Source organism: Protopterus annectens, chromosome 14.part0 (assembly GCF_019279795.1).
Source record: "Protopterus annectens isolate FY-2018-M chromosome 14.part0, PAN1.0, whole genome shotgun sequence".
NCBI classification, from domain to species: domain Eukaryota; kingdom Metazoa; phylum Chordata; order Ceratodontiformes; family Protopteridae; genus Protopterus; species Protopterus annectens.
This window is the reverse complement of record NC_056748.1, coordinates 81,485,622-81,501,818: the sequence shown is the minus strand read 5'-3', so window position 1 is coordinate 81,501,818 and position 16,197 is coordinate 81,485,622. Positions and strand designations below refer to the sequence as shown.

At 38.1% G+C, this 16,197-nt stretch overlaps 1 protein-coding gene across 32 annotated transcripts in view; it reads right to left on the bottom strand.

Annotated features, from left to right (window-relative positions):
• The window catches only part of KCNMA1 (potassium calcium-activated channel subfamily M alpha 1), a 4,085,072-nt gene that overhangs the window by 1,642,088 nt on the left and 2,426,787 nt on the right, over window positions 1-16,197 (bottom strand). For all 32 annotated transcript variants that reach the window (XM_044055788.1, XM_044055796.1, XM_044055806.1 and 29 more), the window contains one exon: window positions 4,463-4,531. In XM_044055788.1, coding sequence (XP_043911723.1) covers window positions 4,463-4,531 — 69 coding nt within the window. The remainder of the gene's footprint in view (window positions 1-4,462; window positions 4,532-16,197) is intronic.

The following is a 16,197-nucleotide window of genomic DNA, read 5'->3' as shown; positions in this document are numbered from 1 at the left end:
ATAACCCCCTGCTTCATCATCATGCCTTTCCACTTTGAATTGTAGCTTTTTGATTGTGATGTATAAGAGCCTTAACTGCGTAGCTCTAAAATATCCCTTCAAATCAGATGATCCTAAACCTCCTTGTTTTGCTGGGTAGATCAACTTATCTCCCTTGACTCTTGGCCTCTTCCCCTCCAAAATAAAATCCTTCAACTATTAATTACTGTCCACAACTTCACCACTGGTTGATAAAATTATGCCTGACCTGTCTGTCAAACTAAAGGAACTAAAAACATTCTTTCTGCTTGCATCTTGCTATCCATATCAATAGCCAAGAAATTCAAGTTTCTCGATTTTTGGATTATCTTTTGTTTAGTCTCTTCCCACATATTCTTAGCTGCCATAGCGAAATCATTTTTAATCCATACTCCTAAATATTTCATTTTATCATGTCCCCACAAACATGAGTATTGCTGGACCAATTCATATATTGGTACAAAGTTTATAGCTATATCCTTTGTTTTTATCTTAATTAATTTTATATCCTGGGGAAAAAAAAAAAACTAGAACTGTCTCAGAACATTACACAACACTGAGGTGTCCTTTTCTGGTTCCACAAGGTACAAAATAACACCGTCTACAAATAAAGTTACTTTATCTTGACCACCATACTAGTTATATCCTCGAATTTCTGAGCCTCTTATTTTCTTTGCCAATGGTTCTATATACAACTCAAATAACAAAGGGGAAAGAGGATACCTTTACATATTTCCTCTATTCAGACACAACTTATTAGAGAGGAACCCTCCCACTTTATTTTTTGTCTCTGATCCCTCATATACAGTGCTTTTTCTTGTAAACAAAAATGTGGTGGTATGCAAATGTGTTTGGGTCAACTGCCCCCCCCCCCCCATTCCAGTGTCCCATTACTTGGCTGTTTCTCCCCAGTTGCCATAAACCCTGTTCAAAACTCTCAGTGTGCATACTGTTTTCTGCTTTACTTCTACAATGATTACAGATATTTGGATTTAATTTATAACTTTTATTTCTAACTTTATACTACAAAACCTGATAGACATTTGCTAAACAAACCAATAGTGTCTCAGAATGAAACAGTCTTAGCATGAAAACTTCTCTGCCTTTGAAATTCACATTCACTGAAACAGCATTGAAACCCACATTCAAAGAAAATGCATCTGGCCAGTGGTGGATTAAGGCTCCCTTTGGGCTGTTTTCATATCAGTGGCCCCTTGCACACATTTTTGGACCATACCAAAGTTATCTGAACCAGGCTCTGCTGAGGTGCATCATCTCTGGGACATTTTGCAAAATTCCTGAGGCTCCACGACCAATCTAAGTGTTTTTCATTTATTTTCATTTATTTTATTGCATTTGCACTTGCCTATCATTTTTATCTGTGCCTTACAGCTAATTTATCACATTTGCACTGTTTTAAAGCAATTTACTGATTAACTGCATTTCATTACTGTTTAACTGTATTTCATTGCTATTTATTGCAATTCATTACTGTTTAACTGTATTTTTCATACTGTGAGTTCTGTTTTTGTCCATAAGTGGTTAATCTGTGCTTTTCTGTGAGTTTTACTGTGTTCTTAACCCTTAAATTGAGTAGCATAGTCTGGATACAGGTTTGTTGGGGATCCTGAGGAGAACATTTGCGTCCACTGTTAGTATACTTTTTGAATCCCTGACTATCATACATAATTAAGTTAGCTAAGGTAACAAATATAACTAACCACTAGAAACAAAGGCACACTGGAACTGCAGTACACTCTAGAAAGAGTTGCTACTATTTCTAATAAGAAAACACAATGGTGTCAACAGTCTAAAGAACAGCACAATCTAAAACAGCTAGCTAATAATACAACTATAAACTACACACTAATATTATAATGATATTCAAGATGAAAGTGGGCCCTCAGCATCCATAATTGCTGCCTACTGAAGGAGTTTTCATTACAGATCATACCCCCTTCAAAGGTTCTACTTGGAAAAAGATACCAACCCAAAGTTATCTCACTGGGCACTCATCCTACAACACATCTGTTAGGGCTCAAACTGATGGGTACATGCTGGGTTGGGGGATCACGTGGCATATTTATGGCTTCTGACCACTATGCTTATAAGAGTGTTAACTTACAGGCAGACAGGTCAGAACTAGGCAGAAACTTTACAACAGACAGCTGCAAACAAGGCTGTTAAAAGTCTAGAATTCTGTCATCAGCAGATTCATGATCTCTGGGACTGTAAATGTCCCAGGGAGGTTACTCTGAAAGGACTTACATATACCAGAAGGAGGGATATTGTGAGGCACAGAAGCTGTCATCCTATAGAGAAATATCTAAAATGTCTGTCCCTGCATATATGGAGGTGAAAAGAGAAGATACTTACACTTACCTCCATCTCTGTAGCCTTGGTTAAGTACTGTTGACTATTTCTAGCCAGCAATCCAAAACCATATATGTAAAGGAATGCATCTGTCTTGAACTGCACTAGATAAAGCCATGTATGTAAGAGAATGCTGAATATGAACCTGAAATAATACTGCATCTGACCTGAACAATATTTTCTCAAATAAGTGTGACTCATTTCCAGTGTCTGAGAGTTGCATATTTCTTTTATTTTGCTTTATTCATTCACCACGTAAATAAACTGCTCTTAAAAAGACAGCAGCTGCCTCCAGCATTTATTTTTTACTGAGGTATCTATGTGCACACTAATATATATGTGTGTGTGTGTGTGTGTGTGTGTGTGTGTGTGTGTGTGTGTGTGTGTGTGTGTGTGTGTGTGTGTGTGTGTGTGTGTGTGTCTGTGTGTGTGTGTGTGTGTGTGTGTCTGTGTGTGTGTGTGTGTGTGTGTGTGTGTGTGTGTGTGTGTCTCTGAGGTGTAACAAATAATATACGTATGAAATATCTGCTACCTGTGTTTTGAGAAAAGTTTTGAGATTAATGGCGCAGCCACATCCCATAAATCAAATTCTGACACTCCACGATACCAGCTATTTCTTTTATACACTTCAGGAGTCCATGTATTACATTTATCCTGTTTTTATGCAGGTTTGGACTTTCTTCTCTTTATATGTGCTGGCATTTTTGCTGTTAAATATTCCATTATTTGTATTTTGTAAAATAAATTTTAATGTGTTTTCTATAGCTGTTCTTCCTGTCTTACAGTTTGCTGGTTTACTTGTTTATTTTACTTTTAAGCATTATGTTTTTTTTAGCATTTCTTACTGTTTTGGGTTTTCTTTGACACATTTGTGTTCTGGGTTTAACTTTAGAGGGGGAAACTCTGTTAGTCGATTAAGTTTATTTATTTTTTAGTGTGTGGAAGAATTACCTAACTTTTTTTTTGTACTTTTATTTTCTGGTTGCATTTAGTGTGTATGGGTTTTATGTACTTGGATTATATATTTCCTTTTATTTTTTATTTTTTTGTATTTTACAGTGTAACTTATGAAAATGCAGATGTGACTTGCTTTGTTGATTTTGCTATGGTGAATCTATATTTTCATTCAAAAATGTACAGCCAAGCATGCAAACAGCATATACTGTACACAAAATATATAAGTCAACTATTTAGCAGAGGATTAAGACTATGAGCTGTTAAGGAGATGCTTCCTGCGCTAAAGGTTTGATTCCATCAGCTTTTCTCTACCTACTGTCTAACCTTGAGCAAGTTACTTAACCTAACAATGCTTTGGACAACTGGGAATTAATGGTCTTCTGGGCTCTGTAACAAGTAAATACTTGTGATGTAATCAACCTGTAGGTGATTTTGGATTCTGTAATCATCCTGAAGATATTCTCAGTATTTATACTTTGTTATGAAGATGTGTTTCTATGTCATCAAAGGTTACAATAACTATATATGTATATCCATGTGTGGGCATATACAAAATACAACACACATACAAATGTAACACAGAAATAACAGACAGAAATGCAAACATACATTTGGCAATACACACCCAGCCATGATAGCACATGCATTCAGATTTACAAGTTGCAGCTATTCAGATACATGTTCTACAGCAAAACACTAAATGGGAAACCTAACACTGATACAAGCATTGGCCAGGAAGTTTTAAATTCCAATGCGTTAATCCAGGGCAAATGATACTGGTCAAGTTCTATTCGTTTGACACATCAGTTCAGAACCCACTACCTGCTCCCATTAGATTTATTGCCATGCCTCCATTAATGGGAGGCAGCAGGTCAGACAAGCCAACTTATAAACTCACTTTGGACTTTTTGTGTGGAGATGGTGCTGAATGGACCAGGAAGCCTGGACACCCATGCCAACAACAGTGAAAGGATTAAATGTAAAACATGACACTCAGCTGCAGAAAGAAAACAAAATTTTCCATCACATTTGGTAAGATAAGTGAAGCAGTATTAAAATCACTAATCTTGAAATGTAGGATATATCAGTTTTGTTTAAAGAATGGGCTACATACCTGCTTTCTCTTTTGTCTGACTTGTATTCTATGGCAATCATTAACAGTTTCAATTTCACATAGCACAGTCTAAAATAAAAGAAAGATGATCATTAAAAAAACAGATCAAAGGTCCTGGGTATAATCTATCTATCTATATATCTATCTCTATATATATATATATATATATATATATATATATTAACTCTTTAGTGCATTCTTGTGTTTCTGTCTCCTCTGTTTCTCCTTTTTGTGCTCCCTTTGTTCAAAACATTGGAAGTTCTAATGATTCTCTTGCTTCTTACAACAAATATTGCTTTGTGTCTGTGACAGCCAGGACGTGAAAGTGAAGTAATATCATATATATATATATATATATATATATATATATATATATATATATATATATATATATATATTACATATATATTTACACATATATGTATATGTATATATATATATATATATATCTATATATATATATATATATATATATATATATATATATATATATATATATATATATATATATATATATATATATATATATACATGTACACATATACACATATATATATATATATATATATATATATATATATATATATGTATGTACACATATAAATATATATATATATATATATATATATATATATATATATATATATATATATATATATATATATATATATATATATATATATATATATATACATACATACATACATATATATACATACATATATATATATAACAGTGAGACAATAATACAATTTTCCTAAAAATGATCAATTTTCAGCTGGTCCTCTGTAGTGACTTATTTGTTTATTGCATTCAGTACAAAATAAAGAAAAGTGTTGCTGTTAAGAAAAAGGTGGTATCCACCATTCAGTAAAGTACATGCTGGCATGATATCATTGTCCTCCCCATTTTGACAGTGCCAGTGTATACTACAGCAGTTTAAAACAGAGCAACAGAAGGCAACTAACATCAAACAAATTTTAAGTACAGCATCTAAGGTTTCCTTAATGAAGTAAAGACAGCCCTTACAATAGAGCTAGTCTGTTCTCACCTGATATTGCAAATAACTTTGAGGAGAGCAAGGTTGTCATGTAATTATAGGAAGATTCTTCCTGCCTGAAGGATAAAACCTCAGTATTCAGAGTACCAAGGAATTAATTGGAATTGCACCAGTCATTTGCATCATCATCTTCTTCTTCTTTCAGCTTTCCCTGGTTAGGGGTTGCTACAGCAGATCACCTGTCCGCTCATGACTGGCAGTGGAGTTTTACAGTGTCAAGTTGCCAGCCGGCACTCAACCTTCCACAGAAGGCACACACATGCACGCACTCATGCCTAGGGCCAATTTAGAGTGTCCAATCCACCTACAGCATGTCTTTGGGATGTGGGAGGAAACTGAAGCACCCGGAGGAAACCCACGCGACCAAGGGGAGGACATGCAGACTCCGCACAGAAGGCACCCCAGCCAAGGATTGAACCGGAGAACCTCTTGCTGTGAGGCGGCAATGCTAACCGCTGCACCACCACGGCTGCCCCTACCAGTCATTTGCATCATCTATCATGTGCATTTAATTTCACTTGTGGTTACTGTCAAAATAACCAAACAGTGAACCCAGCATAGTCTCGTTAATGTTCTTATCACCGTCATCCCTAAATTTTGTCATAGCAGCAACTCTGTTACTTCAGCTTCAGAATTATCTCTTGAAAATACTGTACAAAGTGCACTGTTCTCTCTGGATCCTGTGGCCTCTATGACATTTGTGGCTGATACTATCCCAGTGACACTGTTCACACTCCTCAAAGGGATTTCCCACATAACTGCACAACTGAGTAGACTCTAGCTACATACCTTTGAAATAAGACCCTTTCCATAGTAATATTTTTTAGCAGCTTGTTAGCTGGGTGGTCCCACTGCAATGATCACTGGTGTACATGCAGCTGGACTTGAAGAAGAGTGAGAAAGTGAATGTAGCATTTTCCTTACTTTCTCCTTTTTCTTTGTGCAATCTCAGATTCTGTGTAAGTATATACATATATGGATTTATATCATATTATCAAGTTTTTGGAAGCTTGAAATTCATATTGCTGAGAAAATATGTTCAACTTTCGGAAAACTTGAATGTAAAAAAAAAAATCTAAGTTTTTGCAGGGGGCAAGCCCCCCTGCACCCCCCACATCCCCTGCAAATTATACATACCCAACTCTGAGATTGCACTACAGTGGAGAAAAGGCTGACTTACCCAATCCCTATAAGTAGTGTGCTTTAAAGGCACTAAAAGGGTTCCAATCCTGTACCCTTTTAATTGCTACAAAGGTTATTAGTCCTCTGTGCCACAACTAGACATCAAGGATTTTATTTAAAAAAAAAAACTTTAATCCAATAAAGTATTGGAAAATAACAAAGGGGGAAAAGCTTCAAGTCCTGCACCTTTATCACAGGAAAAGTCAGCATTAAACCATTGCACTATTTAAGAAAAAAGTACTGCACTATCTTAACATATAATGAAGATCTTAGGCATTATTCAGTGTCATAGATTATGACGTATGAGGAAGAGAGACAGGTGAAATAAACATGATAAATTCACTTTCCAGTATAATAAGTTATGCATTTCTTTAGGTGTATCAGCAGCAATACTTGGCTCAGGTACCCAATCCAGCTTTCTAGGGCTGACAGTTTTAAAATGCTCCTTTCATTGCTACAGTCTCAGAAATAAAAAGTATTTTTCAAGAAGAAAAATCTCTCTCAGGAATACATGAACAAAAACAATACAAAGCATCTGGTCACCAGTGCTTCCACTGGTGAATTAATTAAACAAAGGGTGCTATTCATAGCTATTAGCCAAATGCACAGCATTCATGTGCACTAATGAGATGCAACTCAAATTTGAAGCTGCACTTATGCATAACAGTGGGAAAGTTGAAAAGAACTACATTGGCAGATGGGTATATAATGAAATATAAATAGGAAATGTTTGCAAAACATTCAATGTGACTACGTAAATTAGGTATTATTCCTACCTTTGTGATTCACTTGCCTAATAAAATGCAAATCCACACCTTTTTTGGTCACTTTGCAATTGTCTTACAAACGCATAAACCTGCTGCCCATAAGAGGATACCTTCAAAGTATAATAGTGCTGACAGAGTTACTATAAGCTGTTAGTGGGAGTGAGCTCAAGCATGCACAAATTCTTGTCAAAATATCTCGTTGTACTGGTACAACTTGATGCTCACCATCAATTTATGAAAAGGTTGCTGGAAAACTTGCAAATGTAGCCAGCAGCTACACATGTTGAAAACAGATTCTTGCACTGTTTGTAGCTGATTTTATATACTGCCAACTATGCAGAGTCAATGTGGGAGTTTCTTTGCAGTCTTCACAACAGCAGTCATTCAGAATTGTATATAGTTAACTGCATAGAAGATAAGTGGACCTTTTAGTAATGGTTCGCCAATTTTGATCATTTATGAGATTGCAGGGTGGACTGTGTAAAATCAGCTACAAACTATCCAAGCATCTCTTCTGCACGTGTGCAGCTGCTGGCTATGTCAGTAAGTTTCCCGCAACCTGGTATATTTATACCTACTTATCTATCTATTATCTATCTATATTATTTGCTGTCTTCACAGATATAGAAAGCCTTAAAAATGCCGCAATTGATCTATTTTTCTTGCAGATTTTTAAGATCCCTCTGCACAGGAATGACTTGGTCACAGACATATGCTGAATTCTGTAAAGCTGCTGTTCTAGTTGCTGTTTATGTAAGTATTAAAAGTTTTTAAAAACTTGATTTGTTGAACATCAAATGTAATAAATAAATAAATAAATAAATAAATAAATACATACTGAATTACATAATATATCATAATATAGCCTTATTGTTTAGTCTCACCAAAAGTACACACAATCATTTTAATTTAATAGCAAAGCTGTACTACATATTATCAACATGTCCCACCTGTTACCTCGACTGAAAAACAGGACTGATGATGACTCCATGTATTTGTACATTGAATTGAAGTTATTAATTTAAGGTTTGCTTATTTCTATTGTTTATCTTAGTCTTATATTGCATTTTGTATTGTTTTGCGTTTTTTTGTTCTTTTGGAATTTTAACAGGTCTTGTCCAGGGTTAGTTAGAAAAGAATTCCTTTGCAGACAGTGAATCCAGCTAATTAGTGGGAAGAGCTGAGAAATAGCATTCCTCATTTAACTGGAGATATTTAGAGGTATCTTTATTTAGCTTTGGTGTTTGTTTGACTTGCTGTTCTCTGCCTGACTATTGACGATCTCTGTCTGCATTTGATTTTTCTCACCTGGTGGCTTTTGAGTTGCCCGTCCCTATGATAAATCTGATTTTAAACACTCCTCCCAGTCCTATCATCAGCTCATTCCATTGAGTACTGACAGATCAACTGGGAAGGCCCACTCCCTTAGTCTCTTAAACTTGAATTATCTTCTGTTTCCTCCCTTCCCACTTACTAAAAATGCACTTTATTCAGCTGCTTTTGCTGTATCTGTGCTTCTTCCTTTTATTATTTTATTTAGCTTTTTGCTGCGTGTTCTTAAAGTGTTCCTTTGCATTTAATCTACTGCATTTATTACTACTTGTTATTAGCATGATTAAATTATAACTGCTATTCTAAGCCTCTTAGTTTTGATTTAAGCACTTGGGCTTCAGACTAGTTATCGTACATAAGTAAGTTTTGTGGTCTACACTCTTGTGGCAGGGGAAGTAGCTTACACCCTTCTAATTAGGGAATTACTGGTTGAAGGCTGATTGTGTCTGTTATTGTAAAAGTGTCTTAGTTCTGATTTTAAGCACTTGGGCTTCAGACTACTTATTTTACATTAAGAAGGTTTGCAGTCTACACTCTTGTGGGAGGAGAGGGTAGCCTCTGGCCAATTGCTGGTAAAGGCTTAGTGTGCCTGTTATTCTGGTCTGTGGTCTGCACTCTTGTGGCATTACTGTCTAGACAGATTTTTTTTAACTACTAGAACATCTAGTTTGCTCTTAGCTGAGCATTGCGCATCAAGTTGGTTGTCTTATTGACTTGTTCAATATTTATGTTTTCCTCACTCCTCCCTAGTAGATCAGTGGCTGTGGATATGCACTTCCCAACTCACTCTGTGGTCAGCCTGGTTGAGATGGGTATTCTGAGGCATTGTAGCAATTGCCTCATGTACACTGACAACCAACTTATTCTTAATAAAACAGATAGTGTATGCGAGAGGTGTAAATACACTTTAATGCTGGAGGCAAAACTCTCTCATACAACCAAAAATAATCCTAAAGAGGTTGTAAGTGACACTTGCACTACGCCTACTGCAGAGGGTAAAGACCCTCCACATAAAACTACTTATGCTTATGTACTTACAGGTAACCTTCCTGGAACACTAAGACCTCCTGCACAGTAAAAAGAAAGGGTCCTCAGCCATCACATAAACACTCTGTTAAAACACCACCTGCAGCTACACATAATAACACTGTTTCCAGTGCCACCACTGCTAAGCCCTTAAGGCACATTTCCTGGTCATTGGTGATTCCTCCTCACCAGACTGAATAAGAAGAGAGTCATAGTTAGCTGTCTTTCTGGGGCTAAGATGTGTCAAGTTACACAGGCACTCAGGTCACTGAACCGCAGGTACCAGTATGACTTTGTCATAGTCCATATGGGTGTTAATGACCTGAGACACACCTCCCTAGACTATATGAAGTGAGACATGATCAAGCTCGCTGACTGTGTGTCTCAGGCAGGTATGAGCTTAGCACTGAGCAGCACACTACTTTCTCAAAGGATGATGCCACATTACCAACAGAAAATGACTGCTTTTAACAACTGGCTTAGCTTCTAGTGTCAATCCGGGGGGAGGGGGGTACAATATTTGAAGGCATGTGAGAAGGTCAAGGTCAAGCAGGTCTATCTCTGACTAAGATATGGTGCCAAAGCCACGGTCTTAAACTCAATGCTGACAAATGCATAATTGTACTCTTTGGGAAATCAACCATCCTTACTAATTACCATGCTGATAATACACCCCTAAAAGATGACCCATTAGTCTGGGATCTGGGTACACATGTAGACAGTAGCCTTACCTTCAACCACCATGTGGCTATAGTGGTGAGGAAATCTCTTTATGATGGGCAACATTTAAGTAAGGGCATGGCATCTAGGTCCAAAGAGGTCATTATCTCACTGTACTCTGCCCTTATCAGACCAGTCATAGAGTGCAGTACTCCCTTTGGTATGTACCTAACCAGGAAAATGCAGCAACTAGAGTGACCTCAAAGGTTCCCTACAAAAAGAATACAAGGCATAGAAAACCTACCTTATGCAGACTGACTGAAAGCCCTTTCCCTCTACTCAGTCTCCTATAGGTTGCTGAGGGGTGATCTATGCCTGGCTTACAAGGCATCCACAAACCTCACACTTATGAATCTCCTGCATATTCAGAAATCAAACAGTACCAGAAATACATGGTCTAAGGACCCGATTTTTGTGTGTGACTTAAACAGAACATGCTAGAGAGACAGATATGTGTTCCAGAGACTGCCCCTCCTATGGAACAGGTTTCCCATCCATGTGAAGCTGAGTTTGTCTATTACTCAGTTTAAGCACAGCCTAGACAAGTTGATGAGGAATAGGAAATTTACACCGGGCCTGGCACCCATGCCCTTTATGGATAGAGGTAGCTTATAAATGCCTAGTCCTCAATGTCCTATTTGAATACAGTACATCATTATTCTTTTGGGAAAACTTGGCTAGGCTTAAAAAGTCCCCATGGGTTGTTAGTGTAGTAACAGTCTGTGAATCTATGAATCTATGAATGCAACTAATTCTGACATTAGTAAACTCATGGTCTGAGAACTGCTATATTAGGCAGAATGTTTTTAAGTTTTAAATTTGCCTGATGAAGCTGTAAGCAAAAACGTTTGATGTCACTCGGTTGTTTATTCTATTTAAAGTATTAAAGTATTTTAGTTCCACATGATGTATTGAGCTACATCTTTTTTCAACAATTATGAATTATTTACTATGCTTGAAAAACCAAGACTGTGAATCCTTCTTCTGTTTTTTTGATTTTCACTGCATCTTCTCATATGCTTTATCTAAGTCTAGGAATGCCCAGATGGACTTTTTTCCCATCCCCAGCTTCTCCTCTCTCTGTTATCTGTTTCACTGTAAACATTGTTTGGTTATGCCACATCCTAATTTGAATATGGATTGCTCATTTCCTATTTTACTTACTGCTACTCTGCATATTCATTTATCAATCGGGTCTATATTATAACCTCGAACGATTAAAAGAGTGAACGCTCTTTAATCAACACCTTAAAATTTAAAGCACTAAATCCCGAACACACAGAACAGCGATTTTTTTTCCCAGGGAAAAAAAATCACAGGCCCATTTTCAGGACTTTGCCATTTCCTCCACTGTGGTGCAATCTCGGAGTTGGTATATTTAAGTAGGGGGGAGTGTGGGGGGGGGGGGGCGAAGCTTCCCACTTTATTTTGTGTTTGGATTTTTTTTTTTTTGCAGAGCAGCAATTTTTTTCCCCTGGGAAAAAAATCGCTGTTCCATGTGTTCGGGATTTAGTGCTTTAGATTTTAAGGGGTCGATTAAAGAGCGTTCACTCTTTTAATCATTCGAGGTTGACTGCACACCGTTGTGAATGTCCCTTTTGTTCTTGTACACTAGCAGTAGAATGCTTATTTTCCAGTCAACTGGGATACACCTCTCTATCCATACTGCTATGAGTACCCTTCTCCCTAAGTATCCAAAAGCTTGATCATATCTGCTGTGACTTCATCTGTGTCTGCCACTTTCCCTGACTTCATTTTTCTAAGTTCTGTTATTACTTCTGCTAGGGTGGGTTCTTTCTCTTCTTTCATCATAGGCTGTGTCAGGCAATACAACTTTTGTGAGGTTTTCTTCATTCAGAATCTACTGTAAGTACTTCTCCTTTCTGCCTTTAATGTGTTGTGGACTGGAGAGAAGGTTGTTGCTGGATTCCTTATGAACAGTGTCTGATTACTATGTTCTTTATCTTTCTGCCTTTGCCTTGCAAACTGATGAGTTTTTTAATGCCATCTGCTGAGTCACCTTCCAGAATCTGGTAGAGTTGTCTCTGACACCTTGCTCTTTGCTGTCTCTACTGCTGTCTTAGCCTCTTTGTTAGTCAAACAGTATTGCTTCTTAGTCTGGTCTAACTTTTCTATCTCTAACTTTAGATAACTTCTTAGATATTTGCATTCCACCACCGGCTTTCCTTATGTAACTTGTATCCATACCTGACTCAGCTTCATATCTGTTCTATAGTCTTCACACAAGCATGTTGAATTATATTCATAGCTCACCAATAATCCATTAATGGACTAGAGTAACTGTTTCATGCAGTGAGCCTCATATTAGACAATGTACACTTCAAAGAGATAGCTAAGCCTGTTTTAATATATTTCATACGAATTAATGTGTTATGCTTTCAGCCATTACATAAGTGCATGTGCTGCACAGACTAGTGGGAATAAACTGTGAAAACTCACTAAATCATTGCTACAGGAAGCTTGTGATGCTCAGGTGTATATATGTATTACTGGTTTCACTTCATATACTTGAAATGCTGAAATCCCAAATTTTAGCATTTCGAGTGCATGAAGTTGAAACCATCACAACACCGAAACCCGAGAAAGCCGAAATCACAAACCTGAACACACATACACTACACCACACACAAACTACAACATGTGCATCACAAAAAAACACAACAAAACACCACACATACCTACCTATTTAAGGCCGTGGAAAGAATCATCATGGACATGATAAATGAGGACATAAGTAACCTGCAAACACTGGACCCATCAATGTTCGGCTTTTTTAAAGGTAGGTCATGCCTATTAAATTGGGTGAACTTTTCTGAGAGGGCCACCAAAGCATTGGATGAAGATAAGACTGTGCACACAGCTTACCTTGGCCTGGCCAAGGCTTTTGATACAATACCTCATTGAAAAATTATTGACAAGCTCACTAATTTAGGTATAAACCCTTTATCACCTGCTGGATAGCCAACTGACTCAATGATAGGACCCACAAGGTCCAAATAGGTGAGGCGAACTCCACCAAGAGGCCACTCACTAGCCGAGTCCCCCAGGGCTCAGTACTAGGTCCACTCCTTTTTGAAATCTATTTTTCTGAAATGGAAGTAAATACTGAATGTTTGAGGCTGAATAAGTTTGCAGATGATTGCAAGCTGGAGGTTATCATCAGCTCCCCTGCAGGCATTAGCATTCTTTAAGCAGGTCTATCTCTGACTAAGATATGGTGCCAAAGCCACGGTCTTAAACTCAATGCTGACAAATGCATAATTGTACTCTTTGGGAAATCAACCATCCTTACTAATTACCATGCTGATAATACACCCCTAAAAGATGACCCATTAGTCTGGGATCTGGGTACACATGTAGACAGTAGCCTTACCTTCAACCACCATGTGGCTATAGTGGTGAGGAAATCTCTTTATGATGGGCAACATTTAAGTAAGGGCATGGCATCTAGGTCCAAAGAGGTCATTATCTCACTGTACTCTGCCCTTATCAGACCAGTCATAGAGTACAGTACTCCCTTTGGTATGTACCTAACCAGGCAAATGCAGCAACTAGAGTGACCTCAAAGGTTCCCTACAAAAAGAATACAAGGCATAGAAAACCTACCTTATGCAGACTGACTGAAAGCCCTTTCCCTCTACTCAGTCTCCTATAGGTTGCTGAGGGGTGATCTAGGATGATCAAGTTACTGACTTGAAACTGTAGTTTTATTGGCCACTAGGGGTCATTTCCATAACTCCTTCATCTTCCTCTCTTAAAACCCAGTTGCCTCGTGGTTTGGGTGTCTTTTCAGGCTTGTTGGCTGTTGGTGAAGCACCCTCCAAGAGGAAAAAACGCTGAGAGAAGAAGGGAGCCACTTTTGAGATTTTAAGTATTTTTTCTCTGTTTATTTGCTAAGTTTTTCTGCATAGCTGCCTAGCTTGAGCATTTTCTGGCTTGTTAAACTTGATTTCTGTATTAGTAGCTGTATTTAGAGCACAACCAAAAGCTGTTTGCTGAAATTCCTGTTTGCACTTAATTTTAAATCGTTTTTTTCTTAAAACTTGCATATTTTCTGTCCTTGACCTAGCACTCTTGTGTGGGGTCATTTACTGCACTGTTATAACTTGATATTACTTGTGAACCTCTGCTATCTCTGTAAAAAACAAAAACAAAAAAAAATCTTGCTTTTTTCCCACTTTTCTGAGAGTTAAAAAAGTTCAGTTACAGGCTTGCTGTTACTGAACTGTTTGAAAGTTTCTGTGAGGCCATTTTTACTTGGGCTGGAGGAAGGTCTCTCTATTGATCAGTGGCAGTGACTAACATTGAGCAGCTTCCCTGCCCCCCGTAGAGGTGGTTACTGACTTGAAATTAGAAGTTATGTACTCACCATAACGTTCCATCTGAGTAGGTGACTTCATTTGGATGCAACCTGTGGGTATCGGATCCGACCTCGGATCCGAGCCGGCCTTTCAAAAGCTTAGGCTCCGAGCTCCTAGCTCCTCCCTCTACCCATAACCCCTTGCCAAGCCCTGACTGACCTCAGATTGAGTTTGCCTATATAATACTGAATAAAGTATCTGAACAAAGCATAAATACTCGCTGTATAAAGGTCAGGGGGATGGTTGCATCCAAATGAAGTCACCTACTCAGATGGAACGTTATGGTGAGTACATAACTTCTAAATCTGAAGTAGGCAGACTTCATTTGTCTGCAACCTGTGGGACAGAGTCCCCAGCTACCTGAATCTTGGGCGGCCGTCATGGAAGGATGTTCCGGAGCACCGCTGAGCCAAAGGATGCTCTTCCCCTGGAAACAACATCCACCTTATAATGAGAAATAAAGGTATGAGGTGAGGCCCAAGTGGCTGCCGCGCAGATATCATCCAATGACACACGGGACTTAAAGGCGGCTGACGTGGAGAGTGCCCTAGTAGAATGAGCCGTAACCCTCTGAGGAGCAGGTCTACCTGAAGTGTCATAAGCCTGCAGAATACAATTAGCAATCCATCTCGACAGAGTGACTTTAGAAACTGCTTTACCCAAAGCAAATTTAGCAAAGGAGATGAACAGCTGATCTGATTGCCTGTGACCAGCTATTCTGTGAATGTAAAATCGTAATTGTCTATGAACATCCAAGGAATGCAATTTGTATTCTCCTTTGTTTGAGTTCTTGGGAAAAAACACAGGTAAGTTGATTGATTGGTTGATATTAGATTCTGAAGAGACTTTTGGAAGAAAGGATGGATTGGTCCTGAGGCACACCCTATCTGGAAAGAAGGAAAGGTAAGGCGGCTTGACGCATAGAGCCTGAAGTTCAGACACTCTTCTGGCTGAAGTGATAGCTACTAAGAAGGCAGTCTTCCAGGAAAGGTACTTCAGGTCTGTAGAAGCTGCAGGCTCGAAGGGAGGAGCAGTAAGGGCTTGCAGAACTAAAGATAGGTCCCAAGGTGGTACAATCTCTTTGACTGGAGGCCTCAACAAAAAATCCCTTTAAGAAAGGTTTTGCACAATTTCGCCGTCATGAGTGGAGCTGTCTCATGACCAATGTGATAATGAGAGATGGCTGCCAATTGTACCTTAATCGTGGAAGAACTTGCCCCTTGATGAAAGAGGTCTGTTAAAAAATCCAGCACTGCCGACATAGGT